The sequence below is a fragment of the Canis lupus genome, chromosome 12, assembly GCF_003254725.2.
Source record: "Canis lupus dingo isolate Sandy chromosome 12, ASM325472v2, whole genome shotgun sequence".
NCBI lineage: Eukaryota > Metazoa > Chordata > Mammalia > Carnivora > Canidae > Canis > Canis lupus.
Window position 1 is genome coordinate 1636281 of NC_064254.1, and position 26043 is coordinate 1662323.

General features: G+C 54.8%; 4 protein-coding genes across 17 annotated transcripts; 2 read left to right on the forward strand and 2 right to left on the reverse strand.

The window, feature by feature from the left end:
* Window positions 1-387: 387 nt before the first annotated feature.
* Window positions 388-4271, reverse strand: PRRT1 (proline rich transmembrane protein 1). The gene is made up of 4 exons (XM_025418274.3): window positions 3860-4271; window positions 2436-2974; window positions 1602-1787; window positions 388-1423 (listed from the first exon to the last, which is right to left on the reverse strand). Exons 1-4 carry the CDS (start codon window positions 3876-3878, stop codon window positions 1247-1249), a joined length of 921 nt encoding a protein of 306 aa, XP_025274059.1. The 5' UTR covers window positions 3879-4271; the 3' UTR covers window positions 388-1246.
* Window positions 4272-4488: 217 nt separating this feature from the next.
* On the forward strand, window positions 4489-12897 carry PPT2 (palmitoyl-protein thioesterase 2). Of its 4 annotated transcripts, XM_035697907.2 has the most exons (10): window positions 4651-5719; window positions 5872-6327; window positions 6640-6833; window positions 7088-7241; window positions 7692-7787; window positions 7878-7985; window positions 8760-8843; window positions 8971-9055; window positions 11869-11923; window positions 12087-12897. In XM_035697907.2, the coding sequence occupies exons 3-10, from the start codon at window positions 6648-6650 to the stop codon at window positions 12228-12230; spliced, it is 912 nt and encodes a 303-aa protein (XP_035553800.1). In that variant the 5' UTR covers window positions 4651-5719; window positions 5872-6327; window positions 6640-6647; the 3' UTR covers window positions 12231-12897. The 4 variants fall into 4 exon arrangements, with proteins under 4 accessions (XP_048947922.1, XP_035553800.1, XP_035553801.1 ...); XM_049091965.1 differs by lacking the exons at window positions 4651-5719; window positions 5872-6327 and adding an exon at window positions 4489-4506; XM_035697908.2 differs by lacking the exon at window positions 5872-6327 and having other exon boundaries at window positions 4651-5392.
* Window positions 12898-13033: 136 nt separating this feature from the next.
* EGFL8 (EGF like domain multiple 8) lies at window positions 13034-16539 on the forward strand. 6 transcript variants are annotated; one of them, XM_025418279.3, is made up of 9 exons: window positions 13034-13919; window positions 14354-14483; window positions 14692-14814; window positions 14916-15028; window positions 15128-15223; window positions 15329-15499; window positions 15578-15657; window positions 15738-15891; window positions 16163-16539. In XM_025418279.3, the coding sequence occupies exons 2-9, from the start codon at window positions 14383-14385 to the stop codon at window positions 16240-16242; spliced, it is 918 nt and encodes a 305-aa protein (XP_025274064.3). In that variant the 5' UTR covers window positions 13034-13919; window positions 14354-14382; the 3' UTR covers window positions 16243-16539. The 6 variants fall into 6 exon arrangements, with proteins under 6 accessions (XP_025274064.3, XP_025274065.3, XP_025274063.3 ...); XM_025418280.3 differs by having other exon boundaries at window positions 14357-14483; XM_025418278.3 differs by having other exon boundaries at window positions 13034-13881; window positions 14267-14483.
* Window positions 16469-25710, reverse strand: AGPAT1 (1-acylglycerol-3-phosphate O-acyltransferase 1). 6 transcript variants are annotated; one of them, XM_049091966.1, is made up of 7 exons: window positions 25479-25710; window positions 19542-19750; window positions 19195-19328; window positions 18706-18881; window positions 18433-18528; window positions 18230-18302; window positions 16469-17705 (listed from the first exon to the last, which is right to left on the reverse strand). In XM_049091966.1, exons 2-7 carry the CDS (start codon window positions 19739-19741, stop codon window positions 17521-17523), a joined length of 864 nt encoding a protein of 287 aa, XP_048947923.1. In that variant the 5' UTR covers window positions 19742-19750; window positions 25479-25710; the 3' UTR covers window positions 16469-17520. The 6 variants fall into 6 exon arrangements, with proteins under 6 accessions (XP_048947923.1, XP_025274072.1, XP_048947925.1 ...); XM_025418287.3 differs by lacking the exon at window positions 25479-25710 and adding an exon at window positions 25165-25320; XM_049091968.1 differs by lacking the exon at window positions 25479-25710 and adding an exon at window positions 24870-24894.
* Window positions 25711-26043: the final 333 nt, after the last annotated feature.

Below are 26043 nucleotides of genomic sequence, written 5' to 3' on the forward strand. Positions count from 1 at the left end.
ACTGTCTCTGACCAACTTTTTCAGAATAATCAGTCCCTTTCTCCTGATTTCCTGGAGTTCTGGGGTCTACTTGTAAATCCTCTCTTCTCAAAGCCCTAAACCCAGTCTGGTAGAAGGGGAAAATGTGTGCTGGGAAAATAAATCCCCACCAAGAATGGACCTCAGACCAGATTCCTGCTGGGATTCCTAAGGAGCCCTCCCAACCCCCATAGTTGTATCTGTCTTTCCGGTGTCTTGGGGGATCTGTCTCCTCCCACTTTTGTCTCTGTCAGTTTTCTTTTTCTTTTTTTCTGTTTTCTTTTATCTTTCTTTCCCTAGGAAGGGAAGGTAAGGGGAAAGAAAAGGGGTTAACAAAAGAGGGTCTTTGCAAGGCTGCAGTCTTCGGAATTGAGGGTGATAAATCCACTTGGTTTCTTTAATGTTCTTTCAGAAATTCATACACACATTCACACAGAAATCAGAACAAGGTGGGGACTGCCGAGGGGAGCGGGGAGCGGGCCGGCTCCTCCCGACGTGGGGAGGTCGGTACCCGGGGTCACTTTCTGCCAGGCTGGCTGCCCACCGGTTGGGATAGGTGGAAAGGAAATATTTACAGAGAACGAGGACTTTCATCATCCTAGGGTGAAAGGTCCTAAACTGGGAACCTCCCAAATCTCATTCTAAAAATACCAAAAGTAGAGGTTCTGGGATTAGCAAGAAAATAGGAAGGGGGTGGAGGAGACAAAACTGTACTAGGAAGAAATGAGCGCGTGGGGGGGCGTGGCTACCCCGGGGCTCGGGCCCAGCGCGGGCAGAAAGGCAGGGGTGTCAGCCTGGCGCCCGCGGGGACCAGAAAAGGGCGGAGCCTGCCGACCTGGAGGCGGGGTCGTGTAGGGGCCGGGGCGGAGCCTACGGAGGAGGCGGAGCTTTGGGGACCTCGCTCTCGCCGCGGAGCGGAGGCGGACGGAGCTCGGCGGGGGGCGCTGCGTGAAGTGGCTGCGGGGGACTGGAGTGGCTGAGGGCCCGGCATCTGGCGGGGATGTCGGGAAGTGGTATTTCTGGGGCTGGGTTTTTTTGGGGTTCCTGAGGAACTGGATTCGGAGCGTGCCTGCCAGGCGAGAAGTTCCGTGGAGGCAGAGTTTAGGACGTGTCGACATCGGGCGGCCCCCGGGACAGGTGTGCGGGGCGCCTGCTGGATCCGCGGCGTGGCTGCAGAACGCGCTGGAGAGGTTGAGGGGCAAGGGGTGGGGCCGGGCCGGGGGGGTCCTCACGGATCCCAGTAGTTCTCGTGGTGCTGCGCGGCAATGATGATGACTACGGTGAGGATGGTACAGAGCACCATGGCTGCGATGCCCACCGCCAGGGAGATAAAGGAGAAGTTCCGGGCCTCGCGTGATGCGATCTCGGCAGACACCATGTCTCCGCGGGCCAAGGCCGTGCGCACCTGCGGGGGAGGGGCGGAAAAAGAGGATTGGAGTGGCTGCTCCGTGGGTGATGCTCCCCAGGACAGCCAGCACCCCTTAGAATAAGAAAAACCAAAAGAAAAAGAAAAAAAAAAAAAAGAAAAAGAAAAACCGAGCGAGGCCACCCTTCCCAGACGCCGCCGTCTACTCCCCTTCCACCTGCACGGCCTTGAAGATGGCGATGATGCCCGTGGGCCAGAAGCAGCAGATGGTGGTCAGCACCGCGATGGGCATGTAGTCGTGCGGCGGGCGCCTTGGCTCCAGCAGGGCCAGCCCTGGGCCCTGGGGCGGCGGGGGGAGTGTGGAGGTCACTCCTGTGCCCCCCGGGGTCCCGCCTGCGTAGGGCTGTGGAAGGAAGGTTGCGGGAGAGGACAGAGAACGTCATTCGGGTCCTCCCTGAGCCCACCAACATTCTGCGTCTGGCAGAGTAGTTTTTAAAGCAGATTCTTGCATGTTGCTTCTCAAAGAAACTTGTCATCCACTACCCTTCCAGGACACCCATAAATTCCACCTAGGTCCCTCTCCTTTCTTCATTGCTGCCCTTACCCTTTATTCTTAGGGGTCGCCACACTCCCTCCCCATAAGGTATGACCGCACCAGTGCTGCCCTGGCCTCACTTCTTCTCTCCAAATATCTGCTTGGCCTTCCCTATTGAGTCAGTTCTAGGTTTCTTCTCCCTTATCCTCCTTGGTCCCCAGGTTTCATTTCTCCTTCCCCCTCTCTCCAGGCTGTTCTTTCCTTCTATCAAGCCTCCTCTGGACTTCCGTGCTCCATTCCCCTTCCCAGACCCTGATCTCTGACCCCAACTGCTAGACACACACACACACACACACACACACACACACACACACTCCCAAGGCTTTCCTTAGTCCCTCCTCTCTGTAGGCCTAGTCCTAGGGACCTGCCTGGTTCCCTAGCCCAGTTTCTCTATCCCACCAGCCCCCAGTGCGTCCCCACTCCTTCCTCCCAGGCCCTCGTCAGCCCAGTACTCACCGTGCCCACCGGGTAGACCGGCACGTAGGCAGTGCAAGGCTGCAGCTGTAGGGGGTAGCCGGGGGCTACGTAGCCCCCCAGTGGCAGCGTGCCTACCGCACCCGTGTGCGTGGGCACCACGAAGCCGGGAGCCTGGGCAGTATGAGAGGGCGCCGGCGGGGGCGGAGCGGCGGCGGCTGGCGGCGGCGGGGGCAGCGGGCCCTCGAAGCGAGTCTCCTGCAGGTAAGGGTCGGGTGGCATGCGGGGCAAGGTGGCGCAGCCGGGTGGGGGCGCCCCGGCGGCCGGGCCGGGCGGGGCGTGGTGTGGTGGTCGCGGCAGAGTGGCTGAAGATGAGGGGCCGCGCTGAGCAGTGGCCGCGGCGGAAGCCAGGCCGCCTGCCCCTAGGCGCGGGAGGGTGGCCGTCCCGGACTGGTGGTAGTGGTGGTGGTGGTGATGGTGAGAGGAAGGGGCTGCCTGTGGGGGTGGGGCGGGGGGTTCGGCGGGGGGCTGGGGGGCATTATAGGGTGGCGGAGAGGTGTGAGGGACTGAGTCCGAAAGGCCTGGGGGTGGTAAGCAGAGGAGGGGGCATGGGGAGAGAGAAGAGGTGAGGAAGGGGGTAGGGGGAGACACAGAGGGCCAGGGATGGAAGAAGATAATGTGAGAGACAGAGGAGATGGGTGAGAAGCCATCTCTTGGTCTCAGGGCAGGAAAGGGGTTGAATCTAGGCCATCTGTCCCCCCTCCCTTCTTTCAATCTAGTTTTGAGGTCGCAACTCTCCTCCATTCTTCTACCTCTTCAGCAACATGGCCATAGCTTTCACCTGCACACCCAAGCCATGGCTGCCTTGGGCTTGCCCATCTGAGCTGGTCCTGTATGTGCACGTGTGTAGACATGCAACACTGTGTTAACATGTATTCAAACCAACAGTTGCATAAACACATGTAGGATGACATATTCCCTTCTGCCTCCTTGCCCTGGGAAGGGGCACCCTAGCCTCTCTGGGAATCCCAGTACCTCTTCTAGGGCAGATAAAGAAGGCTGTTCTGAATTTTACTCCCTGCCAACCTCCATCTGATCATATCATTGTATTTCTCCACTGAATGTCTCCATGAGAGCCGGTGTCATCTGTCCATCTGTCACTCCCAATGATGCTATCCTTGCTGTACTTGGCTGATGCTAGGCCACTCTACTTCCCTCACCCTTTCAACCTGTCCCCTTTCCATGTTGTTGGTAAGGGGACGAAGCTGCGATTGGAAGGAGGAAAAGAAGAGAACAGAGGGATAGATTAAAAAGAGAAGGAGGATGGGGGGTGCTGAGAGCTGGACAGAAGGGGAATGAAACAATCAACCCGCCTCCAGGGAGGGGGTTGGGGCCAAGGGTGGGGGGAGAGTCTGGAGATGGTGGAAAGGGCAGGTTTTTATTTTTTTATTTTTTTATTTTTTTACCTGACTTTTCCGATGACATGCCTGCAGTCTCGCTGGGACAGGGTCCCTGTAGTGGGAGTCGGGGTCCCTAGCTGGCGTCGGAGTCTCGGTGTGCGGATTGCGCAGCCGGCAGCACAGAGATGGAGAGATGAAGACAGCGGCGGGGGGCGGAGGGAGAGCAGGGAGGGGGGGTAGCTTAAAGGGACCGAGGAGGGGGGGGGAGTTTCCGAGGTACCGTCACTCGGTCTCTCCTCCTCTCACCCTGGCATCCAAGCCCCCAGTTTGGGCTCCCTTGGAGTTGTCATGGAAACAGGGAGGCAAGCAAGACCTGGCGAGGCGGTTGGGACTAAGGGAAGGAAGGCGGGAGGGAGAACTCTCTAGAGTCTTCCCCTCTAAGACTGGCTGTAGTGATGACATTGTGGGAGGAAGGGAGCAGGTGCCCAGTGGATTCTGTACCCCAGTCCCCACAGGATCTGGTTCACCCTAGTCAGGACCCCCCCCCCCAACTTCCCTCACAGTCCCTGCAAGTTCTCAGGATCTTCTCCCCAGTCTTTAGCTTCTGTTTCTCCCGCTTTAGGAAGGATAACTGTATATGACAGAGAACTGCAGAGTTGAGAGCTGCGATGGCTTGAAGAGCCCCCAGGGTTATGGCCTGCGGTGAGCTGCAGGTAAACTGGGGGGCTTGGACCTATAGTAATTTAGCGGGAGTCTGGCTTGTGACTGGGGGGGGAGAGGGCGTGGGAGAAGATTGGAGAGAAGGCTTGGGGGATACGGAGATACGTTCTTCCTGGGAGATATGTTCTTCCTCCGGGGTGCAGGAGCTGAGCACTTTGGAAGGAGGGGATGGATCAGCTCATTTCTGGCAACTTCGTTTTGGGAATAGGTGATTTCCCTTTCCCCCTTTGGTAATTAGGCCTCTTAGAGTTCCCCAGTGCATCCATGTTCAGATCTATTTCTTAAAATCCCAGCACCCACCCACCACCCCTGCCAAGGCCAGCCGCCACCTCCTGAGTTGGCAGGATGTGTGTGTGTGTGTGAGGAGGGGGGCGGGTGTCGGAACACAGCTGTAATTGCGGTCTTTTCATTTGTTCATTGTATCTTGGGAGCACGTATGCGGGGATGGAAGGTGCAGTGGGCAGTCTACTGAGACTTAGAGGATAGAGGAGTTGGACTTTATGCAAAAACACAGTCAGGGATTCTTTAACCCTCTGCTACCTCCGCCTTCAGATTAGTCCTCCCCAACCCCCGCCCGAGGCAGTGGCCGTGCCGGGCTGCGTCCTAGCGGAGCCTACAGAGCTGTGCAGAGGCCCCGCCTGGCCGGGTCCCAGGGCCCAGACATTTAGGTCAGGCCCCAAACTGGCCATTCTGGTTTCCGAGGCGTCGGCGTGGTTCCAGACCCCCTACCGCCACCCCACCCTCACATGACACACCTCAGAGCACAAATCGGGTTTATTGAGAGACTTTAGACCGGCCAAGACCTTGTGAAGAGAGGGAGGGATTCATTCCGACAAGCTTCGAAATCCTTTCCTCTAGGGAGACGCCTTCAAACGCTAAGTAAAAGCCCGCCGGTGTCTGGTGTCTCGCCAGGGGTGCAGGGCGCCTGGAGCTCGGGGGTCTGGCCGAGGGGGGCGCCCACATGAGTTCCCGGCTCAGGGCAGGTTGCGGGGGTCCCTCAAGTTGAAAGACTGGCGGGAACCACGCGGGCGTGAGTCAGCGCTGCCCCAGGGGCCCTCCGCCCCTTGGAGGTGGGTCGTGTCCCGGGAGCCGAGGAGAGGAGGCCAGGAGAAAGTGGGTCAGGCTGCACTTCTAGCTCCGGGGGCCTCGAGGACTCTTCGCGGCCCTGGAGACGAGGGCAGTACACGCACTTGATAACGAAGAGTTGTAAGACGCTGACCCGGGGCCGGCGGGCAGGCGCGGGGCGGGGCGGGGCGGGGCGGGGCGGGGTCCTCCCGGTCCTCCCGGTCCTCCCGGTCCTCCCGGCGCCGGCGTAGGGACCGACTGCGGAGACGGTCTTTCTCCGGTCTCGTCCCCAGCGCCCTGCCCCCTCACCCCGCCCCCGGTGGAGGGGGGAGAACTTCGTGTTCCGCGGCGGAGCCAGAGTTGGGAAGTGGGACGAAACAGGCCAGAACTCAGCCCCTCAGGGCGCCGGTGCAGCGGGGCCCGCGCTCGCCTCCTCTCGGCTCGCAGGCTGGGCCCGCCGCTTCTTCCTCTCCCCACGACTCTAAATGGATTGCTCTGCCTGTCTGCTCCCCCGCCCTCGGGACGCAGTGGAATGTTCCACGGCCCCTCCGGTCCCGGCCTGCGTTACAGGGGACGCGGGCACGGTTGTCAGGGAAAGCCCCGGACGTGACGGCGGAGCGCGACCCCTGGCAGCCTCCCCTCTCCCCTCGGTCACTGCCCTGCGCGCGCTCCGGACCCCCTCCCCCCGCGGGCTCCAGTCTAGGGGGAAGTAAACAGCAGGCGCAGCGGAGTCCGCGGACCCAGGCCAGGTGGGAGCTTGCGTCCTCCAGGAGCCTGCGCTGCCGCTCGGGGTCTGCCTTACAACACCCGGGGTCGTGCAGCGCCGGGACGGGCCTGGGGACAGTCCCGGCCGGGCTGGGGGCGGGGCTCCGGGTGCGCGTCGCTGAGTCTGCGTGTGGGGGGTGTGTTTCCTACAACCCCCGAGTGCGATCCTAGTAGGCTGCCTGGTGAGCTGGACCTAGTGTGAGCGCGGGCGGGGAGGGGCCTCTCGGTGGCCGGGCGTCTGCTCGGAGGGGAGCGTGTCGTCCTCTCTCTCACAGGCCCCCATCGCCCCTTCTCAGGCGGGAGCATGCTGGGGCGCCGGGGCCTGCGGCTCCCCCCGGTGGGGATCCTGCTCCTGCTGCCGTTCCTGCCGCCGCCGCTGCCGCCCGCAGCCCCCGCGCCCCATCGCGCTGCCTACAAACCGGTCATCGTGGTGCACGGGCTGTTTGACAGCTCGTACAGCTTCCGCCACCTGCTGGAATACATCAACGAGGTCTGGCCGGGGACGCCCGGTTGTGGGGCATTGGAGGCGTCTGTGGTGACTGGGGAAGGAGAATGGGGAACGGAAAGCTGCCCTGCTGGGCTTGCTCCGTTCCTGGAGGAGCTGGTGCTGGCGTTGGGAGAGGCAAAGGATGAGATCCCCGGTTCTAGCAGGGCGCAGTAGGAGTGCGGACGCTGGCCAGGGGGCGGTGAGGTGGGCGGGCTTTGTAGTGCACCCCCTGTTGCAGCATTGCCCCTTTCCCACAGACACATCCCGGGACTGTGGTGACAGTGCTTGATCTCTTCGATGGGAGAGAGAGCTTGCGACCCTTGTGGGAACAGGTGCAAGGGTTTGGAGAGGCTGTGGCCCCCATCATGGCAAAGGCCCCTCAAGGGGTGCATCTCATCTGCTACTCGCAGGGTAGGTGCCCTCCCCCTCCCAAGTTCTAAGCCCTATCTGAGGCTTGATCCTTATCTGAGGGACACCTGCTAGTGTCCCCTTTTCTGAACAATATTGTCCCAGCCAGAGTCCTACTACCTGAGCCCTACTTTTCTGACTTCCCTCAGTACCTGGATCTTAGCTCTGTATCCTGAGTGGGAGGGAGACTCCCTGCACTGTTGCCCCCTTTTGCCATTACTCATGGCTCTTGCCCATATGGGATAATGGGGCTGTAAAAAGCACCCTACAAGGAGAGTCAGAAGATCCAGAATCCAGTTCTGGCTCTGGCACTTTGGCGACATATAACCTTTTGCCACAGGTTTTTGCTTTCTCTGGGCCTCAGTGTCCTCACAAGCATTGTGGTGGTGGTGGTGGTGGTGACAAGGAGTGCCTGTCCCTAAGTCCCTGCCTAATGTGCTGGTCTGCCTCCAGGGGGCCTGGTGTGCCGGGCGCTGCTCTCCGTCATGGATGAGCACAATGTGGATTCTTTCATCTCTCTCTCTTCTCCACAAATGGGACAGTATGGAGGTGAGCGGGGATGGTGAGCCCCATAGGGGGCTCTGAGTTTTGGGGACACAAAGGTTTGGGGGCCACTTGACACTGCTGTTCTCTTGTCAGATACGGACTATCTGAAGTGGCTCTTCCCTACCTCCATGAGGTCTAACCTCTACCGGATCTGCTATAGTCCCTGGGGCCAGGAATTCTCCATCTGCAACTACTGGCATGGTGAGTAGGGGATGCCACACTGGGATGTGCATGGAGAGGACACCTGGGCGTAGGGCCTGCGGCTTCCCTCTGTACCATAACCAGCAGCAGCAGTGGTAAGGATGACTTACCATCTGAATAGGCACTGTTCAAAATATTTTCTGTCTATTACCTTATTGCTTCAGAGTATGGTGTGGGGCAGGGGTCAGCAAAGTTTTTCTTTAAAGCACCAGATAGTAAATATTTGGTTTTGCAGGCCATGTAGTCTCTGTCACAAATATAATTCTGCCACAGTAGTGTGAAAGCAGCCATACACCATAGGTAAATGCGTGTATCTGTGTTCTAATAAAACTTTATTTATACAGACAAGCAGTGGGCTGGATTTGCCCCATGGTTCATAGTTTGCAAACACCTAGTATAGTTTTTAAGACAACGGATGCTGGGTCCAGACTACTTGTGTTTGAAGCCTGACCCTATTGGGTTTCTCCGGACAAGTTACTTAACCTTTCTGTGACTGTTTTCTTTATCTGTAAAATAATGATATAGTACTACCCTCTAGGGGGTTGTGAAGATTAAATAAATTAACAAATGTAATGTACTTTGAACAGTACCTGGCATAGAAGGTGGCTGGATAAAAGTGTTTGCTCTCGTGTTTACAATTATTATTACTGTTACTATTATATTAGTATTCACTTTGTCTATTACCGTAGGCCCCTGATTGGTCCTCTGGCCTCTGGTCTTGCTTCTTTTCCTTGCTTCTCTGACTGTATAGTTCTAACTGCTGTTTATATCTAGACCCCCACCATGATGACTTGTACCTCAATGCCAGCAGTTTCCTGGCCCTGATCAATGGGGAGAGAGATCATCCCAATGCCACTGGTGAGACCCAGGCTCCTATCCGGTCCTGTTTTTGCTTCTCTGACCCGCTATGTTTCTCTCTCTCTCCAACCTGGCCTGACCCCTGTGACTGACTCTTCTTTTCTTTTCTCTTCTTCCCAATTTTCAGCATGGAGGAAGAACTTTCTTCGTGTGGGCCGCCTGGTGCTGATTGGGGGCCCTGATGATGGTGTCATTACCCCCTGGCAGTCCAGGTAATAAGGAACTGTGTGGCCGGAAGATTGACTAAGGACACCCCCCACCCCCAGCAGTTTTTATCTCATTCCTGAAATTGGCCTGTATCTCCCACTGTTCAGTTCATGCCCTACCCTCTATGTATCCTGTGACCAGAACGTGGGAGTCATCCCCCAACTCCTTGTATCCAGCCAGTCATTAAGCCCTACAGACTCTACTTCCTCTCCATCCCTAAACCGCTGCTTTGTAAAAACTCTTAACTTACAGATAATTACAGATTCACAGGAAGTGGCAAAGATAGTTTAGAGAGGTCCTGGGTATGTCTCCTTCTCCCGGTTCCCCCCCATGATTGCATCCTATGTAACTACAGCACGACATCAAAACCAGGAAGTTGTCCTACTAAGTAGGATATGTGTGTATAGTTCCATGCCATTTTATGTTTCCTACCACCTCTTTTTTTTTTTATTAAAAATTTTTATTTATTTATGATAGTAACACAGAGAGAGAGAGAGAGAGAGAGAGAGAGAGGCAGAGACACAGGCAGAGGGAGAAGCAGGCTCCATGCACCGGGAGCCTGACGTGGGATTCGATCCCGGGTCTCCAGGATCATGCCCTGGGCCAAAGGCAGGCGCCAAACTGCTGTGCCACCCAGGGATCCCCTCCTACCACCTCTTTTACATACCTGGACTTCTATAATATCCTCCAGCCCCGTCCCCTCCATCCTGTTCCTCAGGAAAATCCATGGCTCCATCGTGCTATGTGTTGGCCTATGTTGCAGATCTCATGAGTGGTCTGAAATGTCACCTAAGCTACTTTAGTTGCTCAGCAGATATTTATTGAGCACTGTATGTATTCCCAGGCACTGTGCTAGGCCACTGGGATGCAGTGGTAAATGAAAGAGAAGTCCCTGCTATTATGTAGCTTATGATCTCGTGTGGGAGACAGATAATAAATGTAAATATAAAAAATAAATAAATAAATAAATGTAAATATATATCTCGGGTGGAGATAAGATAAGGTAGGGGAAGGGGGGTTGGAGGATGACTGAGGCCTGTGTCAGATCATGGCCAGATAAGTCCTAGACGAGATGCCATTTGAGTAGAAACTTAAGGAAGTGAAGGAAGGAGCTGTGCAACAATCTGAGGGGAAAACGACTCAGGGAAAGAGTAGCACGAACAAAGGTCATAGGGCAGGCATGAGAAATGAAGAGGCCAGTGTGTTTAGAGCTCAGGGAGCAGGGGAGAAGGTGGGAGAGGAGATGAAGGAGGTAGCAGGGAGCCAGTGATGTGGAGCCTTTGTGGGGTAAAGTCAGGCCCTTGATTCCTTTTTTTTCTAAAATATACATGATAAAAAATTTACCAATTTTTAAAAAAGATTTTATTTATTCATGAAAGACACAGAGGGAGAGGCAGAGACATAGGCAGAGGGAGAAGCAGGCTGCCTGCAGGGAGCCCCATGTGGGACTCGATCCTGGGACTCCAGGATCACAACCTGGGCCAAAGGCAGATGCTTAACGGCTGAGCCACCCAGGCATCCCTCAAATAAACCTTATTTAATTCTTACTTGACATATAAGAAAATTTAGGTGCAAATAGCTGAAATAAGGTGTCTCTATTCAGAGTCAGTAACTGGTGAAGTCAGGCTATCTAACTTAACCACTGGGTTTCACTACCTCTCTGCAAGGGAAGTATTCTCGTATAGGACAAAGAGGATAAGTACTACGCTCAGCCACACACATTTGGGAGTGTGTGGCAGAGCTGGAGCTCACATCCAGGTCTGTGTGCCCCTATACATGATGAGATATAGCCCCTCAACACAGCCTCCAGGCCACCAACCAGCTCCCCCATGCTTGCAGCTGTACCTCACCTCTGCACCTTTGCTCCTGCTCTTCCATTTGCCTGGAGAACAGCCTTGCCTAGTGGAGAGTCCTCACTAGGAAGCCCTTTGCTGATGCTCTAAAACTAGAGTAGTGGCCTCTCTTTGCTCTGTAGCCTATTGGACTAAACACTATTAGTGTTTGTTGTTTGTGGCTGGGGCCCACTCACTGCCCATGCCAGTTATCAGTATTACTTTTTAAAATCTTAAGGCCTTTTTATTTTGAAGTAAGTTCATATTTAAAAAGTTACCAAGGTATTATAAGACAACCTTGTGTGCTCTTCCCCTAGGTTTTCTAAATGTTAACATTTCACCATGTTAATGTCCTCATCCATTCTCTGTAAATATATATATGGGGCATAGGTGTGTTTGTGAACCAGTTGAGAGGAGGTTGTAGACATGTCTCTTTATCCCTAAAACTTCAGTATGTCAGTGTCTGTTTCCTGTATATTCTTTACATATCCAGTACAATTACCAAAACCAAGAAATTGACATTATCCTACATGGATAGGGTCACTGTATAGACCTTACTCAAATATTTTCCAGTTGTCCTCCTGGGGAAAAAAATCCAATGCAAAATCCATCCTGGGATCATGTGTTGCATTTACTTGTTATGTCTCTTTTTTTCCTGGAATACTTCCTCAGTGTTCCTCTCTGACATTTATGTTTTTGGAGCGTATGGTCTAGCCATTTTGTAGAATGTCCCTCAGTTTGGGTTTGTCAGTGGTTTCCTCATGAGTAGGTTCGGGTGACACATTTTCGAGGGGACTCTGCAGAAGTCATGCTGTGGCCTCAGTGTATCACTTCCATAAGCTACATGATATCCAGTTAAATATTTGAATGTCTTCCTTGCTGCCTGTTTCAACAGGCTGTGAATTCCCGAAGTCCTCTGGCCTACCTTGATTTTCTCCAGCTCTCTTGATAACTTCCTCCCCTGCCCACCCTCAATCTCTTTGTAGCTTCTTTGGTTTCTATGATGCAAATGAGACCGTCTTGGAGATGGAGGAGCAACTGGTGAGCCCCCTGGGATTTCTTCCCACTTCTTCATGCCCTGTCCTTCCTCCCTGCCACTGACACTGAAAGGTTCACCCTGTGGGGAGGGGACGGGGACAGGGACAGCAGCAGGAGCTCACTTTGTTTCTCCCTGTCTTTCTTTGACCCTTTGCTCACTTTGAAGGTTTATCTGCGGGATTCTTTTGGGTTGAAGACGCTGTTGGCTCGGGGAGCCATAGTGAGGTGTCCGATGGCTGGGATCTCCCATACGGCCTGGCACTCCAACCGGACCCTTTATGAGACCTGCATTGAACCTTGGCTCTCCTGAGGATGTCCTCAGGGACCCCCCCAGGAACTCCCCAGCCCAGAGACCAAGCGGTGGCCTTGGAAAGCAGATGTCAGGCTCTGGTGTGCCTCTGATCACCCATTGCTCCCACACTGCCTGCACCAACCAGGGCTCCCAGGACCCCTTCCTCTTCTCCTAAATGACAAATCCTGGTTTCCCCCACATCACGTCTGGGGTTTGCTCTGTGCTCTCTCACCGTCCCAAAGCAGAGGTTGGGAAGAGAGAAACCAGGTTTTTAACTTGTGGCTGCTCCTGCTGCTGCTGCTGCTGCTCCGTCTCCGGCCGAACAGGAGGAGAACCCAGTCCCTGCTCACTACGGAGGTCTCCTTCTAGGCCACTCAGGACATTTTTAGCTTCTGTTCTCCCCATATTCCCTTTTCCTCAGCCCTCCCAACTCCCAGGAAGGACTACCCATGAGAGTGGGGTTCTGAGGCTCCCCTATGGGGACGGTTCCGTTCTTGAAATGTCAGTGTTGGGGAATATCTATGGCCCGTGAGGCCCATCTCAGGTTTGGGGATCCCCCAGTCCCTATGTTCAGTGTTGGGGTACCCCCTGGGAGCCTAGTTTCTTTGAGGCCCCAGCCCCTCTTTTAGCTACCATTGAATGGGTGTTAACCCTGTATTAATGGAAATAAAGTTCCATTTCTTCAGTGTGGCTTGACTCATTTCCAGGTGAAGGGGACCCGGCTCCCCAAGGAGGGTGGAGATGGAGAGCCTGAGGTCTGGGTGCCCGGATGCCTGGTCTGGGGTGGGACCCCCTTGGTGTTTCCGCTCTCTAAATGCCCATTCTGTGTGGGTTCCTGATTCTCTGTGGGTTCTTTCCTGCAGAGGACAATTCTCTTCCTGTCCCAGCCTAAGCTTGGGGGACTGAGCCCAGGGCTCCAGTGGCTTGTGCCTCAGCCTCATGGGTGGAATGTGCCTGCTACCCCCAGGCTAGATGAGGGGGCTAAGGGTCAGGGTGGGCATTTGTTGCACCCCTTTATGACCTTTGTAGGCCAGAGTTGGGTGAGGGGCTGGACAATGAGCCTCCTCTTCCTTGAAAGAAGGAATTTTGGTGGAGACAATAGGGCCCTGTCTGCTCTGGCTTGGGGGGCGGTGGCAGACTCAACTCGCCCCCACCCCAGGCCCTAACAAATGTCATCAAGGAATGGGGGGCAATTTCCCCATAAGGCATTGGGCACCTCCCCGCCCCCCTCTTCCTTTCTTTCTTCAGCTGATCTTGCCTCTTCTCCCATGACCTGACCCTGCTTTCCTCTGCCAGCTCTGTCTCTCTCCCTGCCCCCACTTCTCCCCCAGCCTGTGTTGGGTTGAGGGGTGTGGCAAGGGCCAGGGGGACCAGTGGTGTCATAGAGCCAGTGGCCTCTGCCGATTTGGGGAGTGTAGGAAGAAGGAGCCTCGGAGTTGGAAATTTACTTCTGGGGGCCCTTTGCTGGGGCGGTTGTGAGCGTTGTGGGACTTGGATCCCACTGAGCAGTTAGAGCAGGAGCTATGGAGGACGCTTGTGGGAGGGGGCGGGGAATGGGAGGATTGTCTGGCCCAGCCCCTTCTCTCCTTCCCAGCCTGCCCCACCCACCCACCAGTCTGAGCTGCTGCTGCTGAGGCTGGTCTGCTGGAGTCTCCGGAGGAAAAGACAGGTGGGGAGAACATGTCACTGGAGGATGAGCCTTAGAATGTGCGTTGGGAAGTGTTGTGTGAGTGAGGGGTGCTGGTGAGAGAGGCAGCAGGGATAGGTGCAGTTTCCAGGTCCATGGTTTGGGGTGCAGGATATGAGTATTCGAGGCTTTGAATCCTGTAGAAGAGTTAAGATAGAAGAGGGTGTGTTACAGATTGGAGTGTTGTGGAGGAAGAGTTAGCTGTGGTGTAGAGGGGAGGGGAGGGAGTGTATGGGGGCGTGCACTTGCAGGATGCTACAGGGACCGTGTGTGCTGGATGAAGGGGTCACCTTCCATATACACACAGGTGTAGACAATCCTGGTGGCTAGTGTAAATGTGTACAAATAAGCATGCTGACTTCCTCAGAGCGCACTATCAGACTGCTCTTGGAGGGGCTGGTGCTGTAGCAGTCACAGGAGAGGGGAAGGACCTCCGTTAACCTCTTCTTGCCAGCAGCCTGCAGTTTGGAGTCAAGGAGAATCATGGCGTCCAGGGATGAGCTGTACAATCTCTTAGGTGGACTCTCATCCCTCCTGCTGCTGATGTCAGTCCAGGGGGCCAAGGGTGGATCCCTCAAAGAGAGGTGATAACACAGGGGGCAGGGCCAGGGGTGAGGGCTTTGGAAACCCTGCTGGGGGTGGGGGGAATGGCAAAACCATGGAGTATAGAATGGGGGTGAGGCTGTCCCCTCCAGGGAGGGGGGGGCCTCGGTTGAGCTTGAGGGTAGTGGGATTCCTCACCCCCAGGGCCTGGCCCACTTAGTGTCTCTCCCCTCCTCTGCATGGGTGCAGTCAGGGGGTCTGCTCCAAGCATATGCTGGTGGTCCCCCTCCATTACAACGAGTCCTACAGCCAACCAGTGTATAAGCCCTACCTGACCATGTGCAATGGAAGGCGCATCTGCAGCACCTACAGGTGAGAGATCGGAGCCTGGACTCTGGAGTCTTTCAAGAAGAAGTTCAAGAACCCAGACCAAAGCCCATAAACCACTGTTCAGAACCAGGCCTATGTTCTAGGACCACATATCGAGTGGCATGGAGGGAGGTGAAGAGGGAGGTGCAGCAGACCCATGTTGTGTGCTGCCAAGGCTGGAAGAAGCGGCATCCAGGGGCGCTCACCTGTGATGAAGGTGAGACTGGGTCTTCCCAGGCCTGGGGACAGGGGTGCGCTGCGGGGCTGGGGAGGCTGGCTGTTGGTCCTGTTTTGAACTGCCCTTCTGCACCCACAGCCATCTGCGCCAAGCCCTGTCTGAACCGAGGTGTCTGCGTCAGGCCAGAGCAGTGCCAGTGCGCCCCAGGCTGGGGTGGGAAGCACTGTCACGTGGGTGAGTTCCCTTCCTCCTCCAGTGGTGCCAGGACCTCACTCCCCTTGGGGCACCAGCTCCCCCCCCCCCCTCCCGCTTCAGTCCTCTCCTCTTTCTGTTAACTAGACGTGGATGAATGTAGGACTGGCGTCACCCTCTGCTCACACTATTGCCTCAACACGGCAGGCAGCTTCACCTGTGGTTGTCCCCAAGGTCTGGTGCTGGGCCCAGATGGGCGCACCTGTGCAGAGGGCAACCTGGAGCCCCCAACTGGCACCAGCGTCCTCAGCGTGGCGGGTGAGTGGGTGGCAGTAGGGGTGTCAGTGAGGGCCCGGGCTCAATGGCAGCGGGTCACGCTGCTCCCTTTTGTCCCAGTTCGGGAAGCAGAACATGATGAGCACGCCTTGAGGCGGGAGATTTGGGAGCTGCGGGGGCGCCTGGAGCGACTGGAGCAGGTAAGGGTAGATGCCTGGGCCAAGCCCCCTGGGTGGGGTGTGCCCCACCTCCAATACTCTTGAGGTGTCTTCCTTTGTAGTGGGCCCGTCAGGCTGGGGCCTGGGTCCGAGCTGTGCTGCCCATGCCACCTGAAGAGTTACAGCCAGAACAGGTGGCGGAGCTATGGGGCTGGAGCGACAGGATTGAGTCTCTCAGCGACCAGGTGCTGCTGCTGGAGGAGAGGCTAGGTGCCTGTGAGTCCTCAGTCCCTCTCTGCTTGAACCCCCATCCCCCTATGGCTGCCCCCAGCTCTCCCAGACACCTTTCCCTAGTTCACTTTTCTTTCCCCCAAACCCTTTCTCAACACTTAGCTTCCCCATACTGTCCCCAGATAGCTACACTTCATCCCTTTCTCTGGTACCCTGTCCCTAATCTATTTATTGTTGGGTAAGAGTCTCTGCAGTACCCTGGCAGCCCCAAAAGTCCACAGCCAATGTGTCTGCCTGCCTCCTTGTCATTCACCAGGCTCCTGTGAGGACAATAGCCTGGGCCCAGGTCTCAATCGGCAGCCGATAAGGAACCTCTCCAGAACCCTGGCCCTCTAATTTATACAGAAACTGGCCCTGCTAATCCTCTGGGATCAGCCAGCTGGGGAAGTGCAGATAAGGTTATCTGGCACCAAGAAGCAATGAGCGATGGAAACTTCCAAGAGCTGAAGGCAGGGGGGAGGATGGGTGCCTTGGGCCCACCCGAGTCTTCTGGCTGGGGCAGGTTGCCTGGGCGAGAACCACTTCAACGCCTTAACAAATGCAGCCAGAAAGTGCCCAGATCTCTCTCTCTCTCAATCTTTATTCTGTTTCTTGCTGTTATCCAGATAATTAATAAAAACCAACCACACAAAACTGGGTCTCGCCCTCTCCTTTTGCTCCCAGCCCACCTCCCCAGTTGTGGGCACAGGTCTAGGGTGGGAGGCCAGAGTGGTTAATGCCACAGGGAGGAAATGAAAACTGGCTCAGAGAGGGGAAGCCTCAAAAGAAAGAGAAATAAATTAAAAGCCCTCCCACCCCCTCCAGCCAGGGTTCAGTTCCTTTCCCCAATTCCCTAGGGAGCAGAAGTGAGTACAGCACCTGATGTCTGCCTCTTCCCTTGTGTCTAGTTACAATGGTACAGCAGGGCTGCAGGGGACTGGATTGATGCCAGGACCACTGAAGAACTGTACCACAGGGACAGGGGGAAGCAGAAATGTGGAGACCAAATTGGCATCTAGGAGTATGCTCACCCCTGGGCACCTGGGTATGGGCAGGACGAGACCTCTGAGTAAGAAGAGTCCAGCCTCCACTGATGGGAGGCTCCATGGGAGGGAGGGTGAGGGTGCTGAAGAGTGTTCCCAGGATAAGCCAGGAATGTTCCAGGCATCGCTTCCAGCCACAATGTGAGGAGTCCTCACAAATGGATAAGTCCACTGAATCCATGGACTTGTGGGAGGGTATTGTTCCATAGCATGGACGAGTCCACTGGCCAATGTGGGGTGGAGAGGGAGAGAAGATCACAAAGGAAGAGGGTCCACTGGGGAAAGGATGGTGTGTTCACTCCCTTGGGTAGGTGAGCCACTGGAGATGAGGGGGAGGCAACTGTCCCACAGACAAGATGGCACAGGAGGTGGGTGGGGGTCAGAGTGTAGACTGCACTGAGGCAAGAGAGTCCATGGAGGGAGCTGGGAAGGGGCAAGGAGTGGTGCTGTATCCACATTCACTTCAGAAGTTGAAGATTCCAAAGAGAAGAACAGTGGGGAGAAGAGAAACAAGGAAGAGGGCTTGGCCCTGCTTTAGGGCCCACTGGGCTGGGAGGTATGGGTGGAAGAAGGGGATCATTGGGAGGGGAGCTCAGAGCCGGGCCTCGCCCACCCCTCCAGACTTCTTCAGATAGTCACCACTGCCCCGGCCATCAGTGGAGATTTCCCGGAAAACGGTGAGCATGGAGTGTCGGACTCTGTCAGCCAGAGCTGGGACGTCATCTGGTGTCAGCCCTTCTGTGGGCACTGGGGGCAGCACCCGTACCTGACATCGTCCTGAGGGGGGTGGTGAGCACCATCATGGCCTGTCTGCCTAGGCCTCTGCCCACAGGTGGGGCACAATTTCCGAGCTCTCCTGCCACTCCCTCCCCAACCTTTCTGTTCGCTTCTCCCTACCCTGGACAACTGCCCCTGTTTGCCAGCTGCTACCTGAGCTGAGGCCCTCCTGCACTAAGCCGCCCCCGCCCCCCCCATCCAGACACCTCAGCACCCTTTCTGCCCCCGTTGTCTCAATTTCACTTTTACTGCCAAGTGTTATCATAGCCTTGCACACACAGGCCTTCCTCCTCCCACTGGACAGTAATGGCCCCTCTTGCAGGGACTGAGCTTTACCCATATAGCAGGGTATGTTGGGTGCTTAATAAGTATTTATTAGTTGGTGTGGGGTCACACTGGTGATCCTTTGGACATCTCAGTCCTGGCACTGACCAATCCTCCCTCTCATGGGGACATCCCCCCAGCCTTTCTCCCTCATGGCCCTTCTGGCCACCCCCAGCCCCAGGTCTACTCAGAGCCCTCACCCGAAGTGAAGCGGCGCTCCTTCTTGCAATAGAAGTCTTGATAGGAGGACATGACTATGGGGACAATGGGAACCTGGGGAAGGGGAGAAGCAAACAGCCCACAGTTCCCTTCCAAGGCCCCATGACAAGCCTCTGACAGAAAGAGATGGTGGGAGCCGGCAGCACAGGGGATGCTCAGGAGCAGAAGGGGAAGTAGTAATTACCTGGGCCTGAACTGCAAGGTGGAAGGCGCCACGTTTGAAGGGCAGCATGGAGCCATTGTGGTTTCTTGTGCCCTCAGGAAAAACCCAGACCCGCACCTGGGGAAGACAGAGAATCAAGACATACGGGTGTGTGTGTGTGTGTGTGTGTGTGTGTGTGTAATAGTTGTGACGCTGTAATGGGACCTCTGAGGCCTGCTGGCCCTGCATCTCAGTCTATTTACAAGTGCTCTACTCCACAATGCCCCGACCCTCCTGTTCCACAGGGTGACTCACGTCCTGGGTGAGCAGGGTCTGGGCGACTTCTGACATGACACTGATGGCATCCCCAGTGCGCTTCCGGTCGATGAAGATAACTCCTGCCAGCCAGCAGGCCAGTCCAGCGGAGCCAGCCCACAGCAGCTCACGCTTGGCAATGGGTACACAGCGGCCTGGCAGTACCTCCATCATCCCTAGGGCAAAGGTAGGATGGGTGAAGGCCATAGTGGAGGCAAAGTATTATGGGAAGCAGGTCATCACCCACACTACGAAGGACTGGAGATAAAGGAAGAGGCAGACTGAAGGAGGGGGGTGGGAAGACCTGAGTGGTGGAAGAGGTGATTAAACATATATTAGCCTGTATATGAGGGTAAGAAGTCCTGGGGGAAGGGATAGGGGAGCCAGGGGGCAACGTTTAGATGCGAGGTAGGTGAGGACCCCCAGAGGAGATTCTGGGGAAGGAGGAAGGGCATGGCTGGGGGAGGTGTGCCCTATGAGGGATCTCACCAAGCAGGTCGAGTGAGCTCTGGTGGTTGGAGACCACGACGTAGGGCTGTGAAGGAGGGAAGTGGTGAGCCCCACGCACCTCCACTCGGATCCCGTACAGGTATTTGATGTGGAGCAGCATCAGGCGCAAGATCCTGTGGGGTCATGGCAAGGGGTTCCAGCAGGACCCACTGACGTCCATCTAAATAAAATGCCTTGGTTCCCCCTACTCCACTGTCTTTGCAGTCCTCTCCCCTTCCTTGTCCTTGGGTTCTCTTCACCTTCCCTACAAACCCCACATCCTCCCCGTCCACTGCTCACTTTGGACTCTTAGGTTTTCTCATCACCCAAAACCCTTTGGCCCTCACTTCATGTTCTCAACGTTGCGTCCTCGCACAGCACACACAGGGATGGCGAGCACAGCCAGGAAGAGGATCCAGCCATTGTAGAAGGCCATCTTGAAGAAGTATTTGGCACTGGGGCTGCAGAACCACAGGGCAGGCAGCAGGAGCAGCAGCAGCAGGAGGAGCAGCAGCAGCACAGTCCATACCCCTGGCCACAACTCCATTCTGGCCACCTGCAGGGGACAGGGCAAGGGACAGTGGGCCAGGTTCCTGGAGGGGAAGTGGAGTGGGCAAGGCACAGCAGGCAGGGTTTGGGGAGCTATGAGGACAAGGGCCAGAGATACAGGAAGGGGTCAGGGCTCCCATCTAGACCTGCCCAGGAAGCCTCTCTGGGATAGGGGTGGGAGGAAGAGGAGTTCAGGACTGCTTGCCTACCCCTCTCCCAGAAATATTCACAAAGACAAGAGACACAAGACATGGACATCTACAACTCACAAATACATGATAAGGGGACAATAATAATAGCAACAGCTAACACTCATAGCTGGTAAGGTCTTAGGATGGTCTACACCTGACTGTCTAATACGGTAGCCACCAGCCATATATGGCTCCTGAGCACCTGAAACATGGCCTAGTTTGAGTGGAGACGTGCTGGAAGTGTAAAAATACACATTAGATTTCAAAGACTCTGAATGAAAATGTAAAATATTCCCTTAATAATCTTCTGTATTGATTACATTTTGAAATCTTAACCTTTCAGAATACTGGGTTCAATAGAACATATCATTAAAATTAATTTCACCTTGTTACTTTTGACCTTTTTTGACATATCTACCAGAAAATTAAAATTTACATGTGGTTTGCATTATATTTCTGTTGGCTTAGGGCTGGCCTATAGACTATGTTAAACCCTTAAAGGGGCGCCTAGGTGGCTCAGTGGTTGAGTGTCTGCCTTTGGCTCAGGGCGTGATCCCGGGGTCCTGGGATCGAGTCCCACATCGGGCTCCCCGCAGGGAGCCTGCTCTTTCCCCTGCATGTGTCTCTGCCTCTCTCTATCTCTCATGAATAAATAAATACAATCTTAAACAAAACAAAACAAAACAAACAAACCCTTAAGTATGAACTACACAATTTACATTTTATAGGAGAGAGGCCCAAAGAAGTTAAATAACTTACCTGAGGTGATATGGCTCCCCTAAGAGGCACCTCCTAGTTTAAACCTAAGCGGCTTGTACTCCTAACCACGGTCACGCTGCTGCCTGTATGTATACACACAGGTATACGCAACAGCAGGTACAGTGAAGGGCCAAAACACCCAGACATTCTCAAGAAGACTGGCAAGAATAAAGGGTCTGTCACTAATGCAAAAACAAACACATACAGTCATGCAGAGACTGACCTGCTCACACCAGAAGGCAAACTTAAAATCACACCTTGGTAACAGCTAAAGGAATGTAGTAAATGCATAACCAGAAAACCCCCTCTCCACCAAGGTAGCTACCTCCACCCCTCTCCTGTTCCCAGATAAACCCATGGACATACCAGAAGCAGCTACATCTATCAATCCTGCCTCCACAGGCAGGCAAACAAATCCTTCTGCTCCCTTTCCCCCTTCTGCACTGGAGGCAACTGGGTCAGGCAGATACAATATGTAAGGCCTGACCGAGGGGGAAAAAAAAAGGCAGAGTAAAAGAGACATCATACCACCTGCTCTGGGAGAGGAAAGAATTCAGGAGGAAGAGGTACGGGCACACAGAACTGCCTCTAGGTTCTTCCTCCTTCCTCCACTCTGCCCCACTATTGGGGGCAGGGTCAGAAGTCACAAAATGGTGTTTAGGCAAATACCTGTCACTCCCAGCAAGGCTACTGGCACTCCCTTCCAATGACAAGAAAGTCTGTGTTCAAAGTCCCTTGCCAATCAGTGAAGGGTAATAGGCAAGAGAAAACAGGAAACTCTGCCAACTCTGAAGCTGTAGGCTTTGAGCTGTTCTAGCCCACTGCCCCTGTTAAGTCTGGACCAGCATCTCTCCCTTGGACTATTTGCAATGGGCTCCTAATTCTGCTCTTCCAATTCATCATCCATGTAGCCGCCACAGAGATCTTTCTGTAACACAGATCCGAGCATTTCCCTGTCTTGTCTGCAGGCCCCTTAGACAAGTTGACTTCTGCTTCCATCTTTGGCCCCGCCCCCACAAAAGCCTTTTGTGCTCCAACTCCAGTTCCTCAGGCATACCAAGATCTTTCATGCTACTGTGCTGCAAACAGGCTGCTCCCTTGGCTGGAATGCCCTTCCGCCTCTTCACTTGCCTCACACAGCTGAGCGTCACGCTTTGGAAGCCTTCTTGAACCCCTCCTGGCCTGAGTTTTCATTACACTTTTATCTTGATCACTGGTTCTCAAAGTGTAGAGATGCGTATTCTTGGACCTCGCCCCCGATCTCTTGAATCAGAAATTCTGGGCCTTGGGCCCAACAATCTGTATTTTAACAAGCCCTCCAAGTGAGTCTGGTGTGCACACAAGTTTGAGAACCACTGATCTTGACACCACAGCGTACATAACTGCTCACTGGCACTTTTGTTTCCTTCCCTAGTCTGTAAGCAGCTTGAGGGTAGTAACGCCCAATACCTGGGACAGAAGGAGGCAGAGAGGGTGCTCAATAAACATTTGCTGAACAGATTATAAGGCTGGATACACACCCACACAGCCATAATTAATGACAGAAATGATCAGGAATCCGATAGCTACACTCTGTGAAAAGATAAGTCACTGAGAAAGCAATGAACATAACAAGCCTAACAGTAACCTTCTCTGAATATACACATACAATACGCAGTCACGTTGAAGGGGAAGCACCAACAATCAAGATGGCGCATCCCATCTCACACAAAAGAGAAACATACGGAATGGGGATTAACATGCCACAGGGGAGAGATGCTACTGTCATCAATAAATGCCAACACAGCAAAAGAGTGGGGGAACAGAGGAAGTGCACAGCAGAGCTGACCCTGTGGCATGCACTGACCTCCATGAACACAGGCTGTCCACAGCCACTGGAGAGATCAGGCCAGGAAGGTCAGCAAGGTAAGGCACATGGGGATGGTTCTCTGGGGAAACAGAGGCCCCGTCACCTTTTTCTCTAATGTATAACATTAAGTGACCTCCTCTGGAGCAGAAATGTCCAAGGACTTATAAGCGCATGGAGTGCCAAATGGGTTAATGTGCAGATGACTCACAAAATACACTGCCAATAAAATTATGAAATAAATAGTATGTGTACCCAGAAGCACAGATGCTGTGGAAGGGCCACATCAGTGTAAACATGATAAATATGTAAAGGAGCATGCATAGGTATGGTGTGAATCCTGACTGGGAAAACACATGCAGCCAACAGGCCAACCCAATCACAACAGAAGTGTGCACTAGTCCACTAAACCACAGGATCCCCCACACGAAGACTACCACACATGACAGGATCATGGACATAATAATATATGATACATGAAACAAAACAAATAAGGGATAACCTTTACATGCAAAAGTAAACATGCAAAAGCATAAAATGTGCAAAAAACACAAAACCACACAATGGATGCAATATATAAAAACTCACATTTGAACAATGTCAAGACTGGACAAGAGACATGGACATAAAGATAGGAGAATGGGCAATTCTGATGGACAACAACACATCGTTTGTCCACAGTCCACGGAGAGCACAGGGAGAGGCTAGCCGCACATAAGCCACTAAACATGTCAAAGGCTCACGGACTCAATGTAGAAAACATGGCCCCCCACAAAGCATCTGTGTCAGTAAGGATCTAGTCCAGTGTGGATGGCCACTGAAGAAGGTCCTGTGCCCAGATGAAACAGAGGTGTCTGAGGGCATTTCTAGGAAGCGAATTCTGCTAGGGGAAGGAGGGCAATAAACCACCTTCTCCCGGCTACAACCCCTCAAGAGTCACGTGGGGCCAAAGGGCAGGAAAAGGAACTGGGGAAGGTGTCAGGAATTCCCTCTTCAGGACTCTGTCCACACCCCCATCCCAAATGCACAGGGTTTTCGGATCTCCTCCGTCTCTCTTCCATCCTTCCTCCCTCAGGGCCCCTCTCCTTTCCCCAGCAAACCTCTCCCCAGTCCGCCTCCCAGACCCAATCTCTCCCCCATCCCCTCTCGGCACCCTCCTCCCGCCTCCTCCCATCCCTTTCCCGCCCCCACCTCAGTGGGGTGGGGGGCCCGGGGAGCTGGCCCCCTCCCCAGCCAGGCTGCGGCAGCGGTGGTGGCGGGTGGCTGTGTCTCTGCCTCGGTCGGGGTGTCGGTGCCAAGGGGGCGACAGGATTTGGGGGTGTCCTAGCCCCGGCCGATGGAGGGGAGGTGAGAGTGGGAGGCTGGGCCCATTGCGGGAGGAACGGTGGGGGGTTATCCCCCTAGCTCCCTCCCTCCCTCCCTGCTGTCTCTCTGAGGGCTGGGGCTGCTGCTGCCGCTATCCCCCTACCCCTCCCCAACGCCTGCGGGCTTCCGGGGCTGGCCAGGAAGTAGGGGGCGGTGATGGGCGGCCCGTCTTGCCAATCGCCTCCCCGAATCGACCAGTTTCCTCGGTGGCTCCGCCCCGCGAGAGCTCGGCTGGGCTTTGCCGGTCTCCGGCCTTCTCAGGCTCCAGCTGCATTTTTTTTCCTCCAACTCCCTTTCAGCACACATGGCTCGTGTGTCCCTTGGTGCTGTATTCCTTCCTTGGCCCATTCCTTCTTCATCAGCTCTCCTCTTCCTGGGAATTTCACTCGGTTTCTTCCTTTCTCCTTAACTCCCTTATCTGCTGTATATTCCCTCCAACTCCCGACTCCTCCAAAAACCTCTTTCCTGTTCCCAACTCCGGATATCTGCAGGTGTCTACTATATGCCAAGTACTCGTCTCCTCCCCGTGGCTCCACCTCCCTGGCCCCTCCAGCTCTCGCTGGCTCTCTGACTTTTGCCCTCCCCGCACGCAGTCCGGCTCCCTGCTTCAACCCTCTCTCTGGTCTTTAAAGAGAAGAGGTACTCTCGGGCCCTGTCCCTGCCCCTGTCCTTCCACGGTCTTTATTTAACTTCAGTACTTTCGCTTTTCAATTTCCTTCCTGTCAGTCTCAATCACTGAAGCTGAGACAGTGCCTCTCCCCAACATAGAATCTGGGCGGGCGCATCTTTTCCAGTAGAAACTGGGTATTAGGGTTGCTTTAAAAAAAAATGAGAAAGAAACAAAAAACAAAAAAAAAAAAAAAAGAGAGAGAGAGAGAGAAAGAGAAAGAACGCTAGATTACTCTGGGACGAGCATGCCTCCTGAATTTTGTAGGCATGTATCTGTTCCCTGTCCAGCCTCTGACCTCCTCTCGCTCGTCTTTCCACTGTCCCTTAAACCAGGATCATTGCGTTGCTCCTCTCCTTGGTCTACACCCCTTCCCCTAGAACTTTTCTCCTAAGCCTTTCCCGGCATCCTGTACCTTCACTTCCCCCGCCCTCCTCTCACCTGGCCTCCCTGGTCACGTGAGACCTTTATCTGGGTGCTGACCTGCCCTCGGCCCGAGTCTGTCCCCGCTGCCAGACACACATTCGCCCTGCTAGAATTTACACGCCCTGAGGTCGAGGATGTAAGGAACACTGGTATGGGAGGACTGTTACCTAGTTCTGCTCCTTGGGCCACAGTGAGGTCACTGACTGTAGAGAAGGCCCAAGCTCGGGCCTGCCCAAGTCCCGGGGGTCCTACCCAGGAGGAAGACCCCACTTCTGCGGGACACACTACAGGACGGAAGGGGCGGGCCTAACCCCATTCCGCCGCGGGTCGCTCAGGAGGGCGGGCCTTGCCCCCTCGGCACCTACTCACGAAGGGGTGGAGCTAGTTCGCTTTTCAGGTTTAAAACGGGGCCGGGGTCAACTCTGTCATCCTGTGTCAACGTTAGAAAGGTGTGGGCCTTGAGATCTGTTCTGCAAGTCACCTAAGGAGGAGCGGGCTGCGTCCCGCAGCCGAGGGAGATGGGTTAACACCAGCGCCGCAGGTCGATGCTCGCACCACCCACACGTCGAGCTGATGCCAGTTCTGCTCCCTTCTTCACTGAAAGGGAGGGGCGAGCCCCAGTTCTGCCCTCTACGTCACCGAAGGAGGCCGGAGCCATTTTGAGCCCTGCGACCATAGCATTTGCTACCTCGCCAAGCCCTCGGCCGTCTTTTCCGATCTCGGCCAATCAGGGCTGCAAGAAACTAGCCAATCAGCCCGGAGAGACCGCAGTCGGAGGGCCCGGATGAGGCGGCGCTGATGCCTTTGAACCCCAAAGCCCGCCAATCGTAGAGCAGTCACCACGGCGACAAGAGCGCGGCGAGGGGGTGGGGCCAGAGAAAGCCGAGCACTCTCGGCCTGGCCCGCCCCTTCCCGCCGCCTGCTGCGCGCGCGCACTTTGCCGAACCACCATCTTCCGTCGAGTTCCAGCCAATCCAGAGCTTCGGAGCTCTACGCTCCAAAGTCCAATAGGAATCCGGACGTTCTCGGAAAGGGGAAGTGAAGCA

What these genes read in the sequence shown, in the direction of transcription:
- PRRT1 (XM_025418274.3), bottom strand. An exon ending in CGGTCTACCCGGTGGGCACG is followed by an intron (nt 1,788 to 2,435) that starts GTGAGTACTGGG and finishes TTCCTTCCACAG; the next exon opens with CCCTACGCAGGCGGGACCCC. An exon ending in CCATCTTCAAGGCCGTGCAG is followed by an intron (nt 1,424 to 1,601) that starts GTGGAAGGGGAG and finishes CCTCCCCCGCAG; the next exon opens with GTGCGCACGGCCTTGGCCCG.
- PPT2 (XM_049091965.1), top strand. Translation starts at nt 6,648, where the DNA reads ATGCTGGGGCGCCGGGGCCTGCGGCTCCCCCCGGTGGGGATCCTGCTC. An exon ending in AGATCATCCCAATGCCACTG is followed by an intron (nt 8,844 to 8,970) that starts GTGAGACCCAGG and finishes CCCAATTTTCAG; the next exon opens with CATGGAGGAAGAACTTTCTT. An exon ending in ATTACCCCCTGGCAGTCCAG is followed by an intron (nt 9,056 to 11,868) that starts GTAATAAGGAAC and finishes ATCTCTTTGTAG; the next exon opens with CTTCTTTGGTTTCTATGATG.
- EGFL8 (XM_025418279.3), top strand. Translation starts at nt 14,383, where the DNA reads ATGGCGTCCAGGGATGAGCTGTACAATCTCTTAGGTGGACTCTCATCC. An exon ending in GCCTGGAGCGACTGGAGCAG is followed by an intron (nt 15,658 to 15,737) that starts GTAAGGGTAGAT and finishes CTTCCTTTGTAG; the next exon opens with TGGGCCCGTCAGGCTGGGGC. An exon ending in GGAGGAGAGGCTAGGTGCCT is followed by an intron (nt 15,892 to 16,162) that starts GTGAGTCCTCAG and finishes GTCATTCACCAG; the next exon opens with GCTCCTGTGAGGACAATAGC.
- AGPAT1 (XM_049091966.1), bottom strand. Translation starts at nt 19,741, where the DNA reads ATGGAGTTGTGGCCAGGGGTATGGACTGTGCTGCTGCTGCTCCTCCTG. An exon ending in AGACCCTGCTCACCCAGGAC is followed by an intron (nt 18,529 to 18,705) that starts GTGAGTCACCCT and finishes TGTCTTCCCCAG; the next exon opens with GTGCGGGTCTGGGTTTTTCC. An exon ending in ACCTTGCAGTTCAGGCCCAG is followed by an intron (nt 18,303 to 18,432) that starts GTAATTACTACT and finishes CCCCTTCCCCAG; the next exon opens with GTTCCCATTGTCCCCATAGT.